Source organism: Arctopsyche grandis, chromosome 7 (assembly GCF_051622035.1).
Source record: "Arctopsyche grandis isolate Sample6627 chromosome 7, ASM5162203v2, whole genome shotgun sequence".
Taxonomy (NCBI): Eukaryota; Metazoa; Arthropoda; class Insecta; order Trichoptera; family Hydropsychidae; genus Arctopsyche; species Arctopsyche grandis.
Genome location: NC_135361.1, coordinates 23,918,872 through 23,941,217, shown reverse-complemented (window position 1 = coordinate 23,941,217; position 22,346 = coordinate 23,918,872). Strand labels below are relative to the sequence as shown.

Here is a 22,346-nt window from a genome sequence, read left to right as displayed (position 1 = left end):
GTGATTAGTATGCAGTATACATTAGAAGTAAATGAATAAATGTATTTCCAAAAAATGGGTCTGATTTCGATAACCAATCATTAACAAGCAACGAAAAATATGTTTTTTGTTTTGTGATTTATTTATTTTTCAATTAAGTAGTATGTATTTTGAACAATGTCAAAGTTTATTGAGGGTTATGTAATAAATCACTGATAATCTCATAATGTTTTATTTCGTTTACATATGTACATAGTTACAGATTAAAGCAGGGTTGATACAATAAAAACATAATGTAGCAAAATTGACATTTATTTAGAAGGGAGTGGTAATAGTTCATCATATGGCACGTTAGAAAATAGCGTGTTGATGACTTTCACCATTCGTTTGATAACAACGTTAACAATAGGCCCTCCCAAGTCGTTCATGACTTCTCTAGAATTTTCATTCAGTAAATTATTCATAGCGTCACCTGAAATTTAAGGTAATAAAGTTAAAATATTTTGAATCACATTAAACGTGTTTCAAAACTTAAAAACCATACCTAAAACTTTATCGTTGTTGAATAACCCGTTCATTTTGAATTTGACATCACCGTAGTCATAGCTGCTAGTGAAGTTTTTGAATCGAGCATATTCTTTTTGATCTTTACCAATGAAAGTGTCCCAATTCCAATTTATACGAGCGTCAAAATCATCTAAAGTTATAAAACAACTTAAATATATTAAAATGTTTTTCATCAATAATACACATACGTACATATGCGAATACATAAATTATCAAGCTTTGAAAACACGTTCCTTTTTTTCTACGGTTTTTTTTTATATTGAAATTTTATCATGTGTTTTATCTTTTTCATACAAATTTTATTTGTATATTAATTCAATTTTTTTAAATAAGACTTACTTATTTTTATAAAAAAATCGCCATTTCCATTAATTGAGAACAGCAAGAGGCGTCCGCCAACGACATAATTAGATTTCATCGTTAAATTTACATTGAGATGGATATATCCAGTTTTTTTATATGGATCAATCCTGAAATTTAAATATAAAATCGAAAATTGTATGGATATACATATCTCATCTTTTTACCACATCATTATTTACGCTTATCATAAATCAGGAAACTTACTGCAGATCGATGACTTTGGAATTCCTTAATCCTTTCAAGATTACATTTGTCAGTTTCAGATTCAGAGCAGTCGACTTTTCAGGTATTACATCGACGGAACCAAGTGCGAAAGGATCGGTAGATACAATCCCAAGTTCTGGAATCCCCTTGCAAAATTGCTTCAAGACTCTGTTGGCTTCCTTAGTCAGACATTGATTCAGATTTGGGTCATCGCGATAGCATATTTCTATATATTTGGCTGAAATATTTCAATACTATTTTATCTTAAGCTATTGTTATATGCAGGGCTTTTTTATCATGTAACGCGGTGGAATGACGTTCCGGCACCTTTTTTCTTGCCTTGTTCACCTTGATGTTTCTTAAACATCCCAAGCTGACCTCGAGGAGCAAAGCTGAACTCAAAATGAACCAGATTACTGGTAATTACAATAAAAAAAAGCTAAAATCTCCAATGATTTTTTTACTTTATCTACATATGTATGTACGTAGTAACAATAGATGAAGTTTTGTGATCATGCGAAAATTCGAACTCGAGATTTTGACTGATTCGAACTCAGAATCGATTACTGATCACGTTTTCATGATCCAGAAAAAATGTGTGTGTATCTGTGTATCTTTCTAAGAGGAAAAAATCCCACTTCCATTTCATTAAATTTAGTGATTTTGTTTTTATTTTTGCTTAAAATCACTATCTTTATTATACACAATAAATATCTAGAAGATTAAAATAATTTAAAAGGTCAAAATAAAATAATGAAAAAATAATTAAATATTGTTTAAAAAAAAAATACTACTTCCGGTTTACAAATTCTGACCAAAACCTTAGCAGCTCTAAGTTAGTATACATATAAAGAAAAAATATATAAATTTTTAGCTTAATACGTTCAGGGGTGTGGACATAATCGAGGCGACAACATTTTTGACCTTTCTAAGAGGAAAAAATCCCACGTCCGGTTTATTAAATTTAATCATTTTTTTATTATTTTTAACACATTGATATAAGGATTATAGTTGAATTTTCTTGTGAAGAGCACATGTTTAAGGGGTCGAAAAAAATAGTGGAAGAAATATCGAACAAGAGTGCTGCCACTTCCGGTTGACGAATGCTTACCAAATTTTATACATAACTTGGTGTTAAAGCTTAAACTTCTAGATATGAAATTTTAGTTTATTAAACCAAAAGGTTTCTGAGAAAAACATAAAAAGCCTCGATTCTCTAGCGTAAAAGTACTACTTCCGGTTCAGGTAAAAATATTCGGTTATAAAACTTATAATTTCTATTAGATAAATTAAAAATTTCAGTCTGATTCAGTTAGAGATTTGGGAGTTAATTGAATTCTAAAACTTAAAAAATAAATTAAAAAGAGGACACCTATTGTAAACCCTGCTTGCGTAAAATTTCGTGGACCCCAGTGAGAAAAACATAAAGGTACAAAGTGTATCACATAAATTTATTCGTATTTTATGAAATTATTATTTAGATATGGCCGACAATTTCAATAGAGTAATTATTTTCGAAAACGCATTTAAAATTTATTGAAAAAATTGGTTTGGCGCTGCATTGTCGGTGCGCTGAATAGTCCGTGCGCTGAATTGTCGGGGTGCCCTTAATGGAGTGCCTTTATGGTTGATTAATCTTAAATTTCATTTAATTTATTTTGGCGCTAAAATAATATATACATATGTATATTTGTTTAATACACTTCAACTCCCACCCTTGACAACCTATATATGGATTTAAGATTTTATTTGCTTGAAACTTAATTTTTTATGTTTTAAATCGACGCATCGTGTATGTAAGATAATCAAATATATATGTAGTTTAATATTACAATACTCACGCAATAATTTACAATATACAGGGAGACAAATAGCGAACAATATCACTGTGGCTCGTGAGCCGTACATATTTTTCGATTTTGTAGATGAATCCGCTTTTGATCCAGTGTTTGCAGTGGATAAACTAGTAATACTACTCTATCTGACCAGATATTTATATTTATATTGTTTCCACTACAGACTAAATCTTGCATATTTATAAAATTTACATGTATACATATGTATATACAATATATTCTTATATTTTAACCTCCACCAAATTGTATGAAGCAATGTGCAGTTGGGAGTTTAAAAATTATCGTTTGTATCTACATATGTAAATACATACTATATCGTTATTGATAACGACTGTTAAATAAAATTAAAATTTACATTTAATTTGCTCAGTAGTAAAAATTATTTAGAGTGATTGGAAGTAATTTTCTCCTGGTTAATTTGATTGTTTATTAATTTATTATTTTCGGAAAATTGGTTACTACTTCAAATTGCAACTAATAACTAATTAAATTGTGATTTTGTTTTAAAACATTTTTTTAAATATTATTTTATTAAAAATGTATGTGTGTACATTTATCAAATTATATACATATTTCATGATTTAAACTGTGTGCTTTTTAAGAATTTGTTTTCTAGATTTCTGACTATTATGCATGCATATATTAGCCAGCAGCATAGCTCGGTAGTTAAGCTTCTACTTAGCGTCGAGAGGCGCTGGGTTCGATCCCATGAGCTGACCTCGATTGAAAAGAAATTTTGAGTATATCTGTAGTGCTGCTGGTCAGACCTTGATATTTGTGAATCCATTTCGATCGTTTCCTATCAGAGTTTGCCAATTTTATCTGATATCATTGTTGAAACGGTTCCCGGTAAAATTGGCTAAATATCCTTCCTACCTACTATGTCACCACTATTTGTGATCGATTAATGTACAATAAAAAATGTATGTACAATTCATAGATGTCTCGTTAATTTGCGAGTTTTTCAGTGTCTCGTAATTCAGCGACTTGTATAATAAAAAAAATGCTACAATGTTTGTAATTGGCCAGGAAGGCGCATTTGGGTTACCTGTAAGGTCTTCCTGGTATATATGTAAAAAAATAAAATAATACTATATAAGAAATAATGTAATATGCATGATAAATAAATAATTGCACATAATCAACTGAAAATAGTGTAAAAAATCTTTGGAGAGTATCGAAAAAAGTTTGCGATGTTACAGATTTCGCAGCGTTGTATATCACAAGATTAAAATTTTGGCTGCCACAGGGAAACGTTAATTATAATACAAAAGGGAATGCGCCTTCACCCAATGAATATAATTTGCCGATTACAAATGTTTGAGTTTAGAAAGTAGAGGCGCTGTTGGCGCATCGAGCGGCGCCCTAACTTATTTAGCGCCCTCGGGAGCCCCCCAATTTGAATTATCACGAGCCGACACTATTTTTATTCTAATTCTTTCCCAAGTAATCGATATCTATTGAGGTTTGGTGCATCCGCTCTAAAATCGCCAGACAAACGAACGACAGATTAACACAACGGCAGCTTTAAACGTAATTCTCGTTTTCTCGAATGATAGATTGCACATCAGATGACGAGTAACCTTTCGACGTGCACAGATGCAATTATTAAAATGGTAATTATTAAAATTGAGTTGGATCTTTCTGGCGAGTTTAATAAGGCAAGATTCGGAACTTATCGAATCTTGCCTTATTAAACTCGTCTGAAAGATCCAACTCAATTTTAATAATTACCATTTTAATAATTGCATCTGTGCACATCGAAAGGTTACCCTTCATCTGATGTGCAATCTATCATTCGAGAAGACGAGAATTGCATTTAAAGCAGCCGTCCGTTAATCTTTCGTTCAATTTGTCTGGCGATTTTAGAGCGGATGCACCGCACCCATCTATTGAGATAGCAAATACTATGAATGACATTAATAGATGTAATAAAACACTGGTAATCTTATAATAATTATTAGTTTATTTATTATAATTAATAATTAAGTTTATTTTTGTTTTTATTTGATTAATACTTAAAATAATACAATAAATATGATATATTAAAATTTAGAATAAATTAGGAGATAATGGCAATATTTCTTCAAAAGGAACTTTGGAAAATAAAGTATTCATAACTTTCACCATACGTTTGATAACAATGTTGACGGCAGGTCCCCCCAAGTCACCCATAACATCTCTAGCATTTTCATTTAACAATCTATTCATAGTATCACCTAAAATTGAGGTTCAATTATTATTTTTAAACACGTATATATTTATATACATTTTCCAAATAGAGAAGCTAAAAGCAATACCTAGAACTTCATCGTTGTTGAATAGTCCGGTCATTTTGAATTTGACATCGCCATAGTCATATTTACTGGTGAAGTTTTTGAATTGGGTATATTCTTGACCATCTTTCCCAGTGAAAGTATCCCAATTCCAATTTATACCGACGTCAAAGTCAGCTGAAATTATAAGGTAAGTTTAATATTGAAACAATAACTATAAACATCATCATATAATATGTACTTATGACGTGTTCATGTTTTATTGCACCTGTTTTGTAATTTATTTGTAAAATTGACATTGATTCAGTATGGATGAATAAGCTTACTCATTTTTATAGTCGAATCTCCATTGCCGTTGATGGAGAACAGCAAAAGACGTCCTCCAATGACATAATTAGATTTCATCGTGAGATTTCCAGTGACACGGATATATCCAGTCTTTTGATACGGATCAATCCTGAAATTTTGCAATTAATTACAATTACGAAAATTTAATACATATCTAGTCTGGAAAAGAATTTTGCATTTCTATTAATATTATTTATGCTTTCCACATTTTCACAAATTTTAATAAACGATCTATTTTATTGATTTACGCATCAATGACAATATTAAACTAACTAGAGTTGTACCCGATGAAATATCATCGCATGGTTGTTGGCATATCAAGTTATTAAATAAAAAAAAATTAAAATAAATGTGTCGCCATTTTGGTCCACTGTTTGATACGCAAGCGTTCGAATTTTTTTCAAATACCTTTTAAATATATTTAATTGTTTAATTAAAAAAAATGGTAAAATCTACCTATCTATGTACCTAAATACATATAAACAATATAAAACACCAATAGAAAAATTAATTAATTAATTAAATAAATTTTCAATAGATAGTGCTAAATGCTCAGAGACTTAGCGTCGTCTAGTAGCCCAGAGGAAACATTATTAGCAAAAAGTATATATATATATATATATATATATATATATATATATATATATATATATATATATATATATATATATATATATATGGAGTTCGGTCTATCGTGTCATGCGGGGAAGACGTGCTTCTGCGTTCTCCCTGCTACTACTCGCTTAAACCCGGCTATTGCACGAAATTAAATCTAAAAACTTAACCATCCACTCACTTATTTTACTAATTACATCCTTGTATAATTTAAGTGTAAAAATAATCAGCAGATCGGTCGTAAAGCGTATTTATATCAGTGAATTCGTAAAATTTTGTCATATTAGTTTTTTTTTTTTGTGTCTAAAATCTGTGCAAAGTCAATACGGCCGGGGTATATTCGTAATATCTCCCTACCTGAATACAAAAAAATAAGGTCCTTTCCCGTCAGTCAATAGTTTGTCCCACAGAAGCAATAAATCTTCCACATAATTGCTTCCAGCAAAATTTTTAACGAACTTTATTTAATAACAAGCAGAAACAGTGTTTCCCAACTGTCTATCAGTTCTTTTTCATATTTAAATTATATCAAAGTAATTCGTGTAATTTTATATTCTTTACAAAATTTATTATTAAAATATTAAATTGCAAACCGCACTCACACATATATAAATCCGTTGTCTCCAAAGAGGCGTCTCACGATAAAGATCTTTAAAAAAGTAGTATAACAATTGCTAATCTATTATTATCATAACTAACTACTTTCACTTACAAAGTAACCCTGTTAAATGGCATGTAATAACCCATAAGTGATCCAAGTGATACCTAGGATGACTATATGTCAAAGCTGACCACAGAGAAGAGTCTATGGCGGTAAGAACTCACTCCTTGAATGGAAATCTCTCTCAAGTACCGCCTTTTTCTCAACACATCTTGGATAAATGCGAGAAAAATAATATCCAAACCTCCAACAAGGTAAGAGTGACGATGGATGATAGCTTAGCTAATAGAAACCTGTATTTAGCCACGTACAATGTAAGAACGTTATCGAGTGAAGGAAGTGTGCTTGCATTAGAGAATGAATTAGAAAGTATCAAATGGGATTTAGTAGGACTTAGCGAAGTAAGACGAAAACAGGAAAACCAAATAATCCTAAAAAGTGGTAACTGTCTCTACTGGAGAGGGCTACCAAATGGTAGAATAGGAGGAGTAGGGTTTCTTATCAATAAGAGAATAGAAAGAAATATTATAGAAATAAACGACATATCGGAACGTATATGCTATGTAGTATTAAGAATCTCGAGCAGGTACACTTGTCAAATCTTCCAAGTGTACGCCCCCACATCTAGCCACCCAGACAAGGAAATAGAAGACTTCTACGAAAAACTACAGGGCGCATACGATAATAGCCGCCACCACTTTAAAATAATCATGGGCGACTTAAACGCAAAAATAGGACAAAAGGCAAACACAGAAAGAGCAGTAGGCAATTTTGGTACCGGCCAAAGAAACGACAGAGGCGATCGCCTCATAGAATTCGCAGAACACAACAGGCTCTTTATCACTAATTCATTTTTCAGGAATAACACCAACAATAAGTGGACTTGGGAGAGTCCTAAAGGAGACAGAAACGAAATCGATTTCATCCTAACAAATGCCCTGCACTCCGTTAAAGACGTTAGTGTTTTAAGTAAAGTAGATATAGGTAGCGATCACAGATTAGTCCGTGCCAGGATGGCCATTAATATAAATTGCGAACGTAGGAAATTAATAAAAGGATGCAGTAACTCTCCAGATTTCGCTCAACTAAGGTCTAGGAAAAAGGAATTCGAACTCGAACTTGGAAAACGATACGGGAAATTAAACCCAGAAGCAGACATCGAGGAATTGAACACTGTAATTAGTTCGGTTCTAGCCTCAACAGGTAAGAAATTAGTTGGACTCAGGAAACAGATTAAGCTAAGTAAAATTTCAGAGGAAACCAAAAATCTAATTAAGCATAAAAGGAAGTTAGATAGGGATAATAATAAGCAAGAATACAATCTAGTAAATAAGGAAATTAAGAAGAGAATAGTCAGGGATGTCAGGGATTTTAACAGCAAGCTAATAGAAAATACCATTAAGAATAACCGTAGTCTGAAAAAGTGCAAACAAGATCTTTTCTTAGGCAAAAACCAAATGATCGCAATCAGATCAGAGAGCGGAGTAATAATTAGGAATAGAGAAGAGATCATAGACAGAGTTTATACGTTCTATGCAAAACTTTACGAGAACAACAACGGTCAATTTCCCGCTCCGGAATCGACACACGGCCAAAGGGTTCCTGCAGTATTGCCTAGCGAAGTAGAGGCCGCGCTAAAAACTGCAAAAAACGGTAAAACCCCAGGGGAAGATAATATTCCCATTGACTTACTAAAATGTGGCGGCCCCCCCCTAATTAATATCTTAGCTAGGCTTTTCAGCAAATGCATCCAGAACCAAGCTATACCAGAAGGATGGAATAACGCAACTATCATTTTAATACACAAAAAAGGAGACAAAAGCGATATCAAGAACTACCGACCCATTAGTTTACTTTCAGCGGTCTACAAGCTCTTCACGAAGGTTATTACAGAAAGGCTGAAGAATATCCTCGACGAGAACCAACCTATAGAGCAGGCAGGGTTTAGGGCAAATTTCAGCACAATGGACCACCTCCAAGTAGTTGGCGAACTAATCGAGCGCGCCAACGAATATCAACGGCCATTGTGCCTAGGTTTCGTCGATTATGAGAAAGCCTTCGATACAGTTAGTCATAATGCAGTACTTAACGCTCTACAAACACAGGGAGTGCCGGAACCCTATGTGGGACTGTTAGCTGCAATATATAAGAATGCCACAGCTTCGGTTAAAATTTTCTCAGGTACAGATAGATTTAGCATAGGAAAAGGAGTAAGACAAGGAGATACAATCTCGCCCAAGTTATTCAATGCGGTGCTTGAGGGAGTTTTCAGGAACTTGGATTGGGATACAGCCGGAGTAAGCATCAATGGTCGCTTTTTGAGTCACCTTCGGTTCGCAGACGATATAGTTTTAGTAGCTCGTGATTCAGCTGACCTACTTATCAGACTAACACAGCTGGACAGGGAGAGTAGAAAAGTAGGATTAAAAATTAACGTAGATAAGACTAAACTAATGTTCAATAGTTATTGCATGCCTGATAGCATCCCCTTAGATGATAAACCAGTAGAAGTAGTAAATAATTATTTATATTTAGGTCAAATAATTGACATGTCTGGTAGTAAAAATGAAGAGATAAAGAGACGTATGAAATTAGGATGGAGTGCATTTGGACGGATGAATGCTGTTTTTAAATCAAAAATGCCCCTCTGCCTGAAGAAAAGGATCTTTGATCAATGCGTTTTGCCAGTGATGACGTATGGATGTGAAACTTGGACACTGAACGCCAAGATGCTAAATAAAATCCAATGCACTCAAAGAAGTATGGAACGCTGTATGCTTGGCATAACGAGGAAAGACAGAAAGCGGAACACGTGGGTGATAAATATGACAAGGGTAGTGGACATAGTGGATAGAGTGAAGAGATTGAAATGGCAATGGGCGGGTCACGTAGCTAGGAGGATGGACGAAAGGTGGACAAAAGAAGTGCTTGAATGGTACCCGAGAGAAGGCAAAAGAGTAAAAGGAAGACCGCAAGGAAGATGGGTGAACGAAATTAGGAAAATGTGCGGAATGAGATGGATGAGTGTTGCGCAAAACAGAGACGAGTGGAAGCGTGTTGGAGAGGCCTTCATCCAGCAGTGGATGGCGAATGGCTGTAAATGATGATGATGATGATGATATATATATATATATATATATATATATATATATATATATATATATATATATATATATATATATATATGTGTATATATAGAAGTTTTTTTCTTTCGTAATTATATTCGTATATTTTGTTCGCAGTTGCTTAGCTGTGACGTACATATGTACATATTTATGTCGAATCGAAACGACTATTATATGTAGTACGGCGAGTGTTATCTCAGATACAGAATATCGATATTATATATATGTACGTATGTATATGAAACATGATGATTCTTTAAATTTAAACAAGTACAGATTGACAAACTTACCGTATATCGACAATTTTGGAGTTTCTTAATCCTTTCATGACTGTGTTTTCCTGTTTCAGATACAAAGAGGTTGATTTTTCAGGTATTACATCCACAGTGCCCAGGGCGAAAGGATCGGTTGGTACAATTCCAAGTTCTGGAACACCCTTGGTAAATTGCTTTACAACTCTATTGGCCTCTTTCTTCAAACATTGATTCAAATTAGGGTCGTCGCGATAACATGTTTGGATGTAATCAGCTGAAAAAGACGAAGTGCAAATGAGGAAGTGGCTTATTAAAACCTGTTGACGCTCTATGACGCATTGATCACCCAAGGTTATCGAAATGTATAATTTATGCACATTAAATATTTCGCTAAATTCCAGTTTTATATGCTCGTTGAAATGTGTAAATATCTTAAAGATACATTATCCATGTGTGAAATATTCATTTTATGTTAATATATTATATATTAAATTTTGCGTAGTTTGAAAATAAGAGTTTTCAGTTGTTATAAACTTATTTTTAGAATTGGTCTCTGCGAAATATCCTTGTGCATATTATATACATATACATATATGTATGTATGTATATTGTTTATGTATATGTTTGCTCAAGCAACCGGTTTGTTCAATTTACAGCTTGTAAAACTTGATATAAAAACAATGTGGCGTTATCACTTTGCTGCAATATTTTGTTTACACTATGTGTTGTATAATATTTCCATCTTTAGACGTCAATAGATAGTAAGCAAAAAAATTAATGGTAGATATTTATTTTTTAAAAGACAACAATGTAAAAAGAATCTTTATTTAAATAGGAATCTGTTCCAATACAAAAGAAATCCATTGGTACAAAAGTCCAACATACTCTACAAGGTAATCCAGCTTCATACACACCATAAATCGCTAATCAAGAGGTTAACATATTTTTAATTGAAAGTCAAGAAAGTAAACGTTTTTAAGGTTTTTTCTCAGATGTTTTCCGTCCATTTTTAAAATATAGTTTTGTTTTCTTTCACTAAAAAGTTTTGCTTGCACTCACTTAAAAATTTAAGTTCACGTAAAATTAAATATAATAGCTTAATTGAATTTAATAACTTTGACTTGACCTTCAAATAATACTCGTAATCAAATGAGGTTAGTAATATTCAATTTTATACAGAAGGAGATCACCTTACTGATCTTATTTCGTATAAATTAAAATACACATTGTTATTTTTTTATTATTATTAACCTTGTATTGATTATCTGAAACATATGTATATACATATGCATAAAGATAATACTGTTCGACACAAAAAATGGTTATATTATATAATATATACCTTTATTTGTGTTACGATTGTGACTAGCCCCATTATTTCTATTAATTCAATGCAGATTCGTGTAAATTCGAGTAAATACTAGTACGAGCTTTTTGCTCGCAATTTTATCGATTTAAAGTTCAGCACACTTCCAATTAACCCTTTTAAACGAAAACAAAAAATAGTGTGGTCAGAACACTATCTCAATAAACATGTTTCAATAGAAAAAACTCAATATAAAATAGTATTAACAGTGGAAAAAAATACCAAGTGAAAATACATACTTTTGGCTTTTGATTTAAACTCGACGACTACTTAGAGAGATTTGAAAGCTGAAAAGTACTACAAATGAAAGATAAAATACCCGACTATAGATTCCAATATTCATTTTGAACATGAAATTGACAGATTTTGAAATATCGACCGAACAACACTAAGAAATAGAAAAATCGCACGATTTAAAAAAGACATATGTATGTATGTACATACATATATATCCGAATCTCGAGCCAATCAACATTTTTTATTACCAGATTCGTTTTTACTGGGCATAGATCTATAAGAAAAGTCATATCTTGTCTCTGAACCAAAAAGAAGTCGTCATTTGTCGAACAGTGTAATTAGTGATAAAATAATTGTAAGTCATTTAAGACTTAGCTTAGGTATAGTTTAAAAGCTTAAAGTTTTGAAACGTGTTAATAATCTCGCCAACAATTATATATTTATTAAAATCAATATTTAGAATGGTCATTTGCGTTTTGAATAGATATAGAGCAAAAAAATTAAATCAAATTAAAAAAACAAACGAATCTAAAAAAATAAAATAGTTATCAAATAGAAAGCTTCAAATTATACTAAAAATAAAATTGTATTAGAATTATACCGTTTTTAAACGTCAAAAAGTACACATGTCAAAATACTTTGAAATCTATGCATTTTGTACATATTTTATTTTTATTTTTTATTTTTAACATATTACATAGTACTCTAACGCTCTTGGGGCCAGTCACAATCGTAACACAGATAATCATAACTGGGGCCAGTCACAATCGTAACACAAATAAAGGTATATATTACATCCGTGGTTGACATTTATAATTGAAAAAATAAACCACGGGCGTTGCTCTGCAACCAGCCAACCAGTTCAGCGCAGCTTACATTTAACAAGTAAATTTCACCAGCAACCCGGTTGAGCAGGTATGTCGCTCTAGATATCGGAGACAATATACCTGCAGTCCTCAGATATACACGATTCCTCAGGTCCCTGAACTTAATAGGTGTATACAACTTATATTCATTAAAAACCTGAGGATTGTGTATTAACCCATTTAAACAGCTTAAAAAAGTGCTTTCTCAGAAACATAGCACGAAGAGACTCCAATGAGTTGAAGCCAAAAGCCCCTAATAGGCATGCACTAGGATATAGCCAAGGATAATAACCATACAAATTCATATAAAGATATCTGAGAAACCATTTTTGGATTCTTCCAATCTTCAATGAATGAGTCATATGAGTAGGACTTCATATAATGGAAGAAAATTCTAGAATGCTACGTACTAGAGATTTATAAAGAATTATAAACACCAAATCATTCTGGAAAGGATTACTAACTCGTAGTTAGAATCCCAGCATTTTTGTGGCCCGCAAACAAATATTGTCTATGTGTCGTTTAAAATAAAAATTATTTGAGAAATTATATATATGTACATATTACTGTCATAATGATTTTGTAAATACATATGGACATATTAATTATGTGACTTTATTTCGTTTAATTTGCCTTAAATTTACACAAAAACATTGGTTTATAAGTTAATTATTAAAATGAATATTTTTACATACATAATTAATCGTTCAATTAACATAAATCCTAAAATGATTATATTTGATTAACATGTACCCGTTTGTAAAACATACACATATTTCAAATGAAATTATAATAAGCATTTAGGCGAAACTGAGAATTTTCGTTTTTTGAAAGACTTATTTATTTAAGTTTAGACCATTTTGGCATTACAGGAATCCCTAATGCGCACAGTGGTCGAAAATCTGATACTGAGCGACGCCGGGTAAAACAACTAGTAGGAGATAAAATAAAAATATCAAATAAACATAATACATAGTAGGGAATGTCTTGCATCTACAGCCGTAAATACAAAACATCCCCGCGAGGCCCAAATCACATCTAACTATGAAAATAATGAGCGCAGGCTACCAGATAAATAGGTTAAAATAATCTCCGATAACCTACGCTCACTGAAGTGGAAAATAACACAGTCAGGCACGGTAGCAACGATTTATTTAAGAAGTCGGAAAGTCCTTGGAATAGAAGCCATCCGATAAAGAACTGTGCAGGCGGGAGGTACCGCCATCAAATGATGATATCTACCACACATAATTAATAGGGATATTGAGTACCACTGTTCCAGTAACGACGGGCATGACGTATTTACCGCGTAGAAGCTGGAGATTAAAACGAATGAGAAGTTTATCTGAAGTCCAAGATATGTAAATCTTAATATTTGACTAGACTATCTGTGTTTTACAGAATTAATGATTACTCTACAAAAGCTGTGAGAATTTCCAAATAAGCACGTAAGATAAGTTTAGCGCTAAAAAAGGATAGTTTAGCATACTCACGTAGTACTTTGGAATATACAGGAAGGAAGATGGCGAACACCGTAACAAAAAATGCGATTATGGCTCGTAAGTCGTACATATTGATTGGTCTTGAAGATGTTCCAACTTCAGATGCAATGCGTTCAGTGGACAGGCTAGAACTAATCGATTTTACTGGTCCTATTAAATACTTATAGTACCTCTATGGTTAAGACCTTGCTAGTTGCAAGGTGAGGCGTTATAATTTCAATGCCATTAAAATAATTTTTTTTCTTCATATTTTTGCATATGAAGAATCAAACCAAAACATCGGTTAATAATTACGTAGCAATCAGTTGAAATGTTTTTTTTTTCATTTTTTTTTCTGTGATGGATCATCAATGTTGATTCATTATACATATGTACATACATCCAACGGTGTAATCATTAGTAGTAATGTTGAATATATTAACATATTTTTTAATTTACAATCCGATTTACGTCGAACTGTTATGATTGCGTATTTTTTACTTTATCTATGTATGTACGTAGTAACAATACGTGAAGTTTTATCATGCGAAAATTCGAACTCGAGATTTCAACTGGTTCGAACTCAAAATCGATCACTGATCATATTTTCATTGTCTTGAAAAAATGTGTATGAGTTGGTATGTTTTTCTCTAAAATTTCACATCTAAGAATTTAAGCTTAGTACCAATATATAAAATTTGATAAACACACGTCAACTGGAAGTGGCAGTTTACTCTTGTTCGATTTTTCTTCCACTATTTTTTTCAACCCTTTAAATATGTGTGCTCTTCATGAAAAAATTCAAGTGTAATCCTTCTATCAATGTGATAAAAATAACAAGCATATCGAATTATAAACATTTTAAAATTCATTATATACATAACCTACTAGTTATTTTACCCGGCTTCGCTTAGTATTTGTAATATGAATAGCTTAAACATGGCTAATCTAATAGTAAATGTTCATTTGGTTTTTTATTCAATTTATTTGAGTTGAAAAAAATTATATCGAACCGTCGTCATAGAAACCAACCAACATTACATACGGTAATTGGACTTTTAGTCACATCACGATCGTCCAAAAGACGATTTTTGCCATGAAAATCGCGAATGTGGAATATTTGTCACTCGAGTTCTCGTTAGTATGATGGATTTTTCGACTGCCAGATGTTCCGTTATAGAGATTTTAGTGGCTTTTGGGCGAGCGCTTTGTGACCAATAATCACCGAACCATTACATACATACTTACAAAGTCTCTTTCGAAATTATATATTTGATTAGTGAAGTAAAAATATATATGAGAGATAATGAGAGCCTATAATGCAAATTTTATAAGATATAGTGTGAAAAAGAAAACGTTATAGGCGTTTAAACGGTAATTGGATTATTAGGAACATTGCGATCGCCCAAAAGATAAGTTTTGCCTTGAAAATCGTAAATATTGTTGCGTAGGGGTGGGTGGAGGATCCAAGTAAAAGGCCAACAGTCGTTTCACAGCATTTATTGATGATTAAGGAGTTACACGTATTGCCAGTGTTCAGTCCAGAATTAATTATATCGCCTACGTACCGCCTTATAAAGGGTAGATCTCTCAGGACGCCTAATCTGTTTACCTGTTGTATAGTCACGTATTCGGATATGTATTTCCAAGACATTGGGTCTTCCCGTACCGATTCTGAGAAATAACTAATAACGGTCATTGTTTAGCCTAAATGCACTTAGAGTCCAGATATAATCTTTGGAAGTAAGTGCATGCATTTAGTTAACCGATAACAGATATCCGTTGGTCTAAGTACAATTCGCTCAATCCACGGCGTACGTAACAATATGAAATATTTGGCACTCGAGTTCTCGTTAGTATGATAGTTATCGTTAGTATGGTGGACTTTTCGGCTGCCAAATGTTCCGTTATAGAGATTTTTGTGACTTTTCGGTGAGCGCTTTGTGAGCAATAATCACCAAACCGTTTAAACAATTAAAATAAAACGAGAGGGTGGCGGAATGTCAAACATATAGCGCTGGCTATATTGCTGTCGGTTCCCTCATCACTGAGGATCGTGACTATGATGTGCGGTCAACCAGCTGCCTCCATTCAGCGCTGGCTACTGACCACTAAACGTCAAGATGACCAAAATATTTGCATTTTTAAACGTGTCTATTATGATAATTTTTCACCATCGTATTGGCGGAATTGATTTAAATATCTATCGTTTACCAAACCGCGCAAAAAGTCAAAGTTTCAAAACGATCGGAAGAATGTAGGAATTTCACCTGAATCGTTAGCGAATTAAAATATAAAAGAGCCTTGTAATAATAAAAAGAGCCTTGTAAAAAATCATTAAATTAAATTAACTGAAAGTGGGATATTTTCCTCTTAGAAAAGTGAAAAAGGTTGTGACCAAACGATTTTTTCCATACCACTGAACCAGTGGCGTGCCGTCCATGGATGCTGTGGATGCTGCGCATCCCTTAAAATTTACGTCAAAAATATTTCCATACCACTTGTTTTCTGAATTTCTTAGTTTTATTTCTTTCATTTATTTTTGATTACGTGATTATGATATATACGATCTTTTGAGTGATCCAAAATTGGCATGATCGAACGTCCCCATTGAAAGGCCGTAGCCGTCTGCGGAACCGATGCATGTTTCACACCAAGTTCGTATTGCCTTGGATGCTGAAGTTCTTTACAAATCTTTTGCGCATGCGCACAAGTGAGCTACAGCCGTCTTGCTCACGTGACACTTGGTCTGGAAGCAAATTCTCCTTTCGTATGTATGGACTTGATTCGATTTTTATGTATGGACTTTCACTTGATTTGTTGATTGATATTTCGTACGTTACGTCCTAAGTTATTTACATGTATTATTTTATTGTAATTAATTACGTCCTAAATTAATATTTATCGCCGTTCTTAATAATAATTGCAATTGTTTAATTAAAAATATACTAAAAAGGACATTTGCTTCTCTACCATATAATGAAAAAGAGATTGTTAAGAGCCCCAAACCCACACCAATATTTAATATTCATTCAATAAAACACGAAAACATATCAAAGACATTTTAATAAATATAAATATGACAATGTTTGGAGGAATAAAATAAAATTAAAAAAAATAAACTCATCGTGTTTTGGACAGCATCCTCTGGTTGAAAAGTCACCGCACGCCACTGCACTGAACGTATAAAGCTTATAAAAATTATATTTGCTTTGTGTACTAACTTAGGGGTGGATTAGGTTTTGGTTATAATTCTTAAGCTGGAAGTAGTAATTTTTTTTAAAAACAATGTTTGATTATTTTATTCTGACCTTTTAGATTATCTTTATCTTCTTGATATTCAATGTTTATAATATTTATGGTGATATTAAATAATAAAAAAATTTTGAACAATATCTTACAGGCGAAAGGCTTTCATCTTGAGAAAGTGTCGTGATCGTGTACAGACGTTGATTACGTGTGTGGCGATTTGGACAACGAAATTGTAACAATTAAAAAATTAAAAATAAATTTGTAATATATAATTATGTGTACGTTCTAAGTGTATAATAATGGCATCAGAACGCATAAGTGAAGTAATAACAATTGAAAAAAAAATTATGGACATTTTGACCACAAAAACTAACAGTATATCAAATGACAATAAGACATTTTTAATTACATCAGTAAAAAAATTAGTTGAATATATTTGTGAAAATGAAAATAATGATAAGGAACAATTTTTGGATGTAATATGTGAATTAAGAAGTGAATTTAAAAATTTGAAAAACAATATACAAAAAGACATAAATATAATAAAAACCAACAGTGAATTAAACATTTTAAAAAGTGTAAATAAGAGTGAAAATAGTTATGCAAATGCACTTAAGAAGAATAATAAAGACATAACAATAATTGTTCCGAAAAAAATCCAAGAAACGGACAAAACAAAGGAGGAATTCAAAAGTTTAATAAAACCAAAGGAACTAAAAATAGGAATACAAGGGGTTAAAAAAATCGGTAAAGGGGGCATTGCTGTAACGTGTAACAGTGCACAGGATAGTATTAAATTAATAAAAGAAGTAGAAAATAAATTAGGGGAGAATTATAATGTTAAAAGAGGGGAATTAAAAAATCCCAAAATTAAAATTGTAGATATGTCGGAGGAACTTACAAGTGAACAGTTGGCTGAGTGTTTGATGAATCAAAATCAAGAAGTTATAAATGATGGTGAACTGAAGGTGTTAAAAATATGGAAAAGTAGAAAAAATAATAAATATAATGCGATAGTGGAAGTAGATTGCAATACATTTAAAAGATTTATTGAAGATGGAAAAGTAAATATAAATTGGGATAGATGTAGGGTTTTTGAAGAAATTAATATTCTAAGATGTCTAAATTGTTACGGATTTAATCACAAAGCGGTGGATTGTAGAAACAAGGTGACATGTGCGAAATGTGGAGAAGAAGGGCACAAAAGCGAGGGATGTAACAATAAAATAATAAAATGTAATAATTGCTTTAAAAGTAATAATAAATTAAAATTAAATTTGAACACAAATCACGGACCGTTGGACACTAAGTGCAGTGTATATAAAAGAAATATAGAATTAATGAGAAATAGAATTAAGTATAATAATATATAGCAACCACCAAAAGGTATCGGTATAAATGTACAAAGTTTTTTTGCTCACAAGGATGAGGTTTGGAGTTTAACTGTAAGTCAAAAACCATTATTTATAGGTTTAAGTGAAACGCATGTAACTAGTGATTTTGAAGATTTTGAGCTGAATATAGATGGATATTGTGTTTTGAGATGTGACTCTAATTCTAGACATACGGGTGGGGTACTATTGTATTTAAGGGATGATTTAAGTTACGGTAATGTAATAGTTAATAAGGTTGATGGTGAGTTTTGGACAATTGGTGTGGATCTGCTTGTGAATGGAGTTACTGTGTTTTTGCTAGTAATTTACCGCTCTCCGAATGGTAGAAGTGGAAGATTTCTTAAATTTTTAGAAGAATTGAGTGAAAGAAGTATAGATGTGAGTAAAAATATAATTATGTTTGGGGACTGGAATTTTAATTGGTTACAGACAGAAGAATTTTATGTAAAAAAGTTGAGAAATTGGTTAAATGAATTGGGTTTTAAACAAAAAGTGACGGAAGCAACGAGAGTGAATAATTTATCAAGCTCTCTCATTGATTTGGTTATAACAAATATAATGGATCTGCGGTGTGAGGTGAAAGATGTACCGAGAATAGGAGACCATTCTATTGTCAACATGTTTTTGGGACAGCGGTTTAGTAAGGAGGACTTAAAAATATGCAGGTGACTGAAAGAGAAAACATTGATTATCAATTGATGAATGAATTGTTAAAGGAGTGTGTATGGGGAAAGGATGGTGATAGTGTGAATGAAATGTGGGAGATAATGTATCGTAATATAACATATTCTAAAAGTAAATGCGTAAAAACCACAAGAATCATGCATAAGCATAAGCTGAAACCTTGGTTTACCAAGGAAGTAAAGGAAAGCTTAGTTGATAAGAATGTTAGTTATAAAAGATATAAAATTATTAAGGCTATGGATGGAATCCAATTAGAAAAGGCTTGGTTAGAGTATAAAAGAAAGAGGAATAAATGTGTGAATGTTTTACGTAATGCGAAGAGGGATTGGCATGAAAGAAATATTGATGGTGCAAAAAAAGATCCCACAAAAATGTGGCGAATAATTAAAACTTTGATTTCCGGGGGAAAAAATGTTTCTTTGAATGAATTAGAAGTCGAGGGAGTAGTATATAATGATAAAGAGGATATGGTTGAAAGATTGAATGAGTTTTACATCAATAGTGTGAATGATATAGTTAATTCAATACAAACAAGGCATAATAGTGTGAATGATGATATTAATTTGGGTTTAAATAAGTTTGAAAGGTTTAAATTAGTGGAAATGGAGGGATTAAATGGTGTATTGAAGGGCATGAAATCAGTTTCTAGTATGGATGGATTGACTCTAGATATTTTAATCAACACTTGGGACATGGTTGGACCTCAGTTACTGAAATTAATAAATGAATCGTTAGAAGTGGGATCCGTCCCGGATGCATGGAAGGTGTCTACTATTGTACCGGTACCAAAGGTTACGGGCACACATAAAGCCAGTGAAATGAGGCCCATCAATATGTTACCAATTGTTGAGAAGATGCTGGAGGAAATCGTTATGATTCAATTGAAAGAGTTCATTAGTATAAATGATTGTTTGGTTGTGGAACAGTCTGGATTTAGAGTGAAACATTCAACAGAAACTGCTATCCAATTGGTGGTTTCTGATTGGATGGAGACGATGGATGAATCTAGCATGGTTGTTGGAGCAGTTTTTCTAGATTTTAAGCGAGCGTTCGAGACAGTAGATAGGAATATTTTATTACAAAAATTATATAAGTTAGGAATAAATGGTATAGTATTAAAGTGGCTTCAATCATACTTAAATAATAGAAGGCAAAGAGTAAAAATTGATAAGGTGTTATCCTCTGAATTTGTAACACCTCATGGAGTGCCGCAAGGGTCCAAATTGGGACCCTTATTATTTATATTATATATAAACGATATTGTTAAGGTAATTAAGATGTGTAAAATACATTTGTTTGCAGATGATACATTGATATATATAATTGGAAAGAATGTTGATGTAATGTCTGAGATTTTAAATATAGAATTAAATTATGTGAATGACTGGTTGTGTGAAAATAAATTAAAGTTGAATGTGAATAAAACAAAAATGATGTGGTTGAATGGTAAAAATAAAAATATATTGAATGAAATTAGAATTGATGATAAGTTAATTGAAAAAGTTGAAAATATAAAATACTTAGGTGTATACATAGATTCAGGACTAAATTTTAAAATGCACGCTGACTATATAATAAAAAAAATGGCTAGAAAAGTTGGTGTATTATGTAGATTAAGAAATATTTTAAGTAAAAAAAGTAAAATTTTAGTGTTTAATTCAATTGTCTTGCCACATGTGGTTTATTGTGCCACTGTGCTTAATTTGTTTAGTGGCCAAGATTTAGAAAAAATGCAAAAAATACAGAATAAAGCTATGAGAGCTATTTTGAATGTGAGTAGATTTAAGAGTATTAGAAGTATGTTAGATGAATTAGGATGGATGAGTATTAGAATTAGTCTAAATATTAGTACATTGTCTTTTGTTTATAAGTTAGATCATAAGTTATTACCTAAGTATTTTGATGATTATATAATAAGGAATAGAGATAAACATAGTTTTTATACTAGAAATAAGGACAAACTAGTTGTAAGTAGAGTAAGAAAGAATAAGACGGCTGGGGGTGTTTTTCACAGGGGTGTGCTCATGTATAATGCCCTCCCTGAGTGCGTCAGGTCTGCTAAAAACATGGATGCATTCCTGCGAGGTGCGAAGAGACACCTCTGTGAGGGACAGTACATATAAGTTAATTATAAATTTTAGAGTTAAGTATAATAATTAAGATGTATTTTTTTTTTTAAATTAGCTTGATAGCTAAAATATATATAAATAAAAAAAAAAAAAAAAAAAAAAAAAATAAGTCATGGGTTGGTCACATCCGAATTTTTTCCTTATGTTCATTTTTATTATTATATAAATTTTCTTGTTTTTTATCATATTTTTCTGATTTTGCTTTTTTGAAAACCGAAACTGTTCTCATAGAGGGCATGTTAGAATGTATATGTTTGCGTTATTGTCGATTTTTGTTTTTATACTTATTATATTTCTCAAATACAGTCATGGGTTGGTCACATCCGAATTATTTTAATGTAAATTATTAAATCTAAACAACTTTAATCACTGAATTTTTCATGATGTCATAAAATGGTCTACAGATACTCGCATATATACATAGAAATGTATGTATGTAGGCAAAAATTCATTGTTTGCAAATAGCAATATACAAATATAGTGTAATTACTGATACAAGTGCTTTGTTTTTCGTATCATAAAATATTAAATAATACTACGAACAATTGAAAATTAGCACAGACAAAAGGATTGACAAAAAAAAATTGTAATAAAACGAGTGGTATTTTTACAATATATTTATTCAGTTCCACTAGACGTGAAGGCAGTTTACAGATCATATAAAATATATATACAGATACATTTTTAAA

General features: G+C 31.9%; 1 protein-coding gene across 1 annotated transcript; it reads right to left on the bottom strand.

The window, feature by feature from the left end:
- Nucleotides 1-257: 257 nt before the first annotated feature.
- Nucleotides 258-14,330, bottom strand: LOC143914878 (circadian clock-controlled protein daywake-like). Its single transcript, XM_077435263.1, has 5 exons — nucleotides 14,211-14,330; nucleotides 10,285-10,522; nucleotides 5,572-5,702; nucleotides 5,270-5,422; nucleotides 258-451 (listed from the first exon to the last, which is right to left on the bottom strand). Exons 1-5 carry the CDS (start codon nucleotides 14,287-14,289, stop codon nucleotides 291-293), a joined length of 762 nt encoding a protein of 253 aa, XP_077291389.1. The 5' UTR covers nucleotides 14,290-14,330; the 3' UTR covers nucleotides 258-290.
- Nucleotides 14,331-22,346: the final 8,016 nt, after the last annotated feature.

Coding starts and splice junctions, on each gene's coding strand:
- LOC143914878 (XM_077435263.1), bottom strand. CDS start 14,289: ATGTACGACTTACGAGCCATAATCGCATTTTTTGTTACGGTGTTCGCC. Junction 5,703..10,284: donor TCCAAAATTGTCGATATACG/GTAAGTTTGTCA, acceptor GCAAAATTTCAG/GATTGATCCGTATCAAAAGA. Junction 452..5,269: donor CAACAACGATGAAGTTCTAG/GTATTGCTTTTA, acceptor CTTAAATTTCAG/GTGACGCTATGAATAATTTA.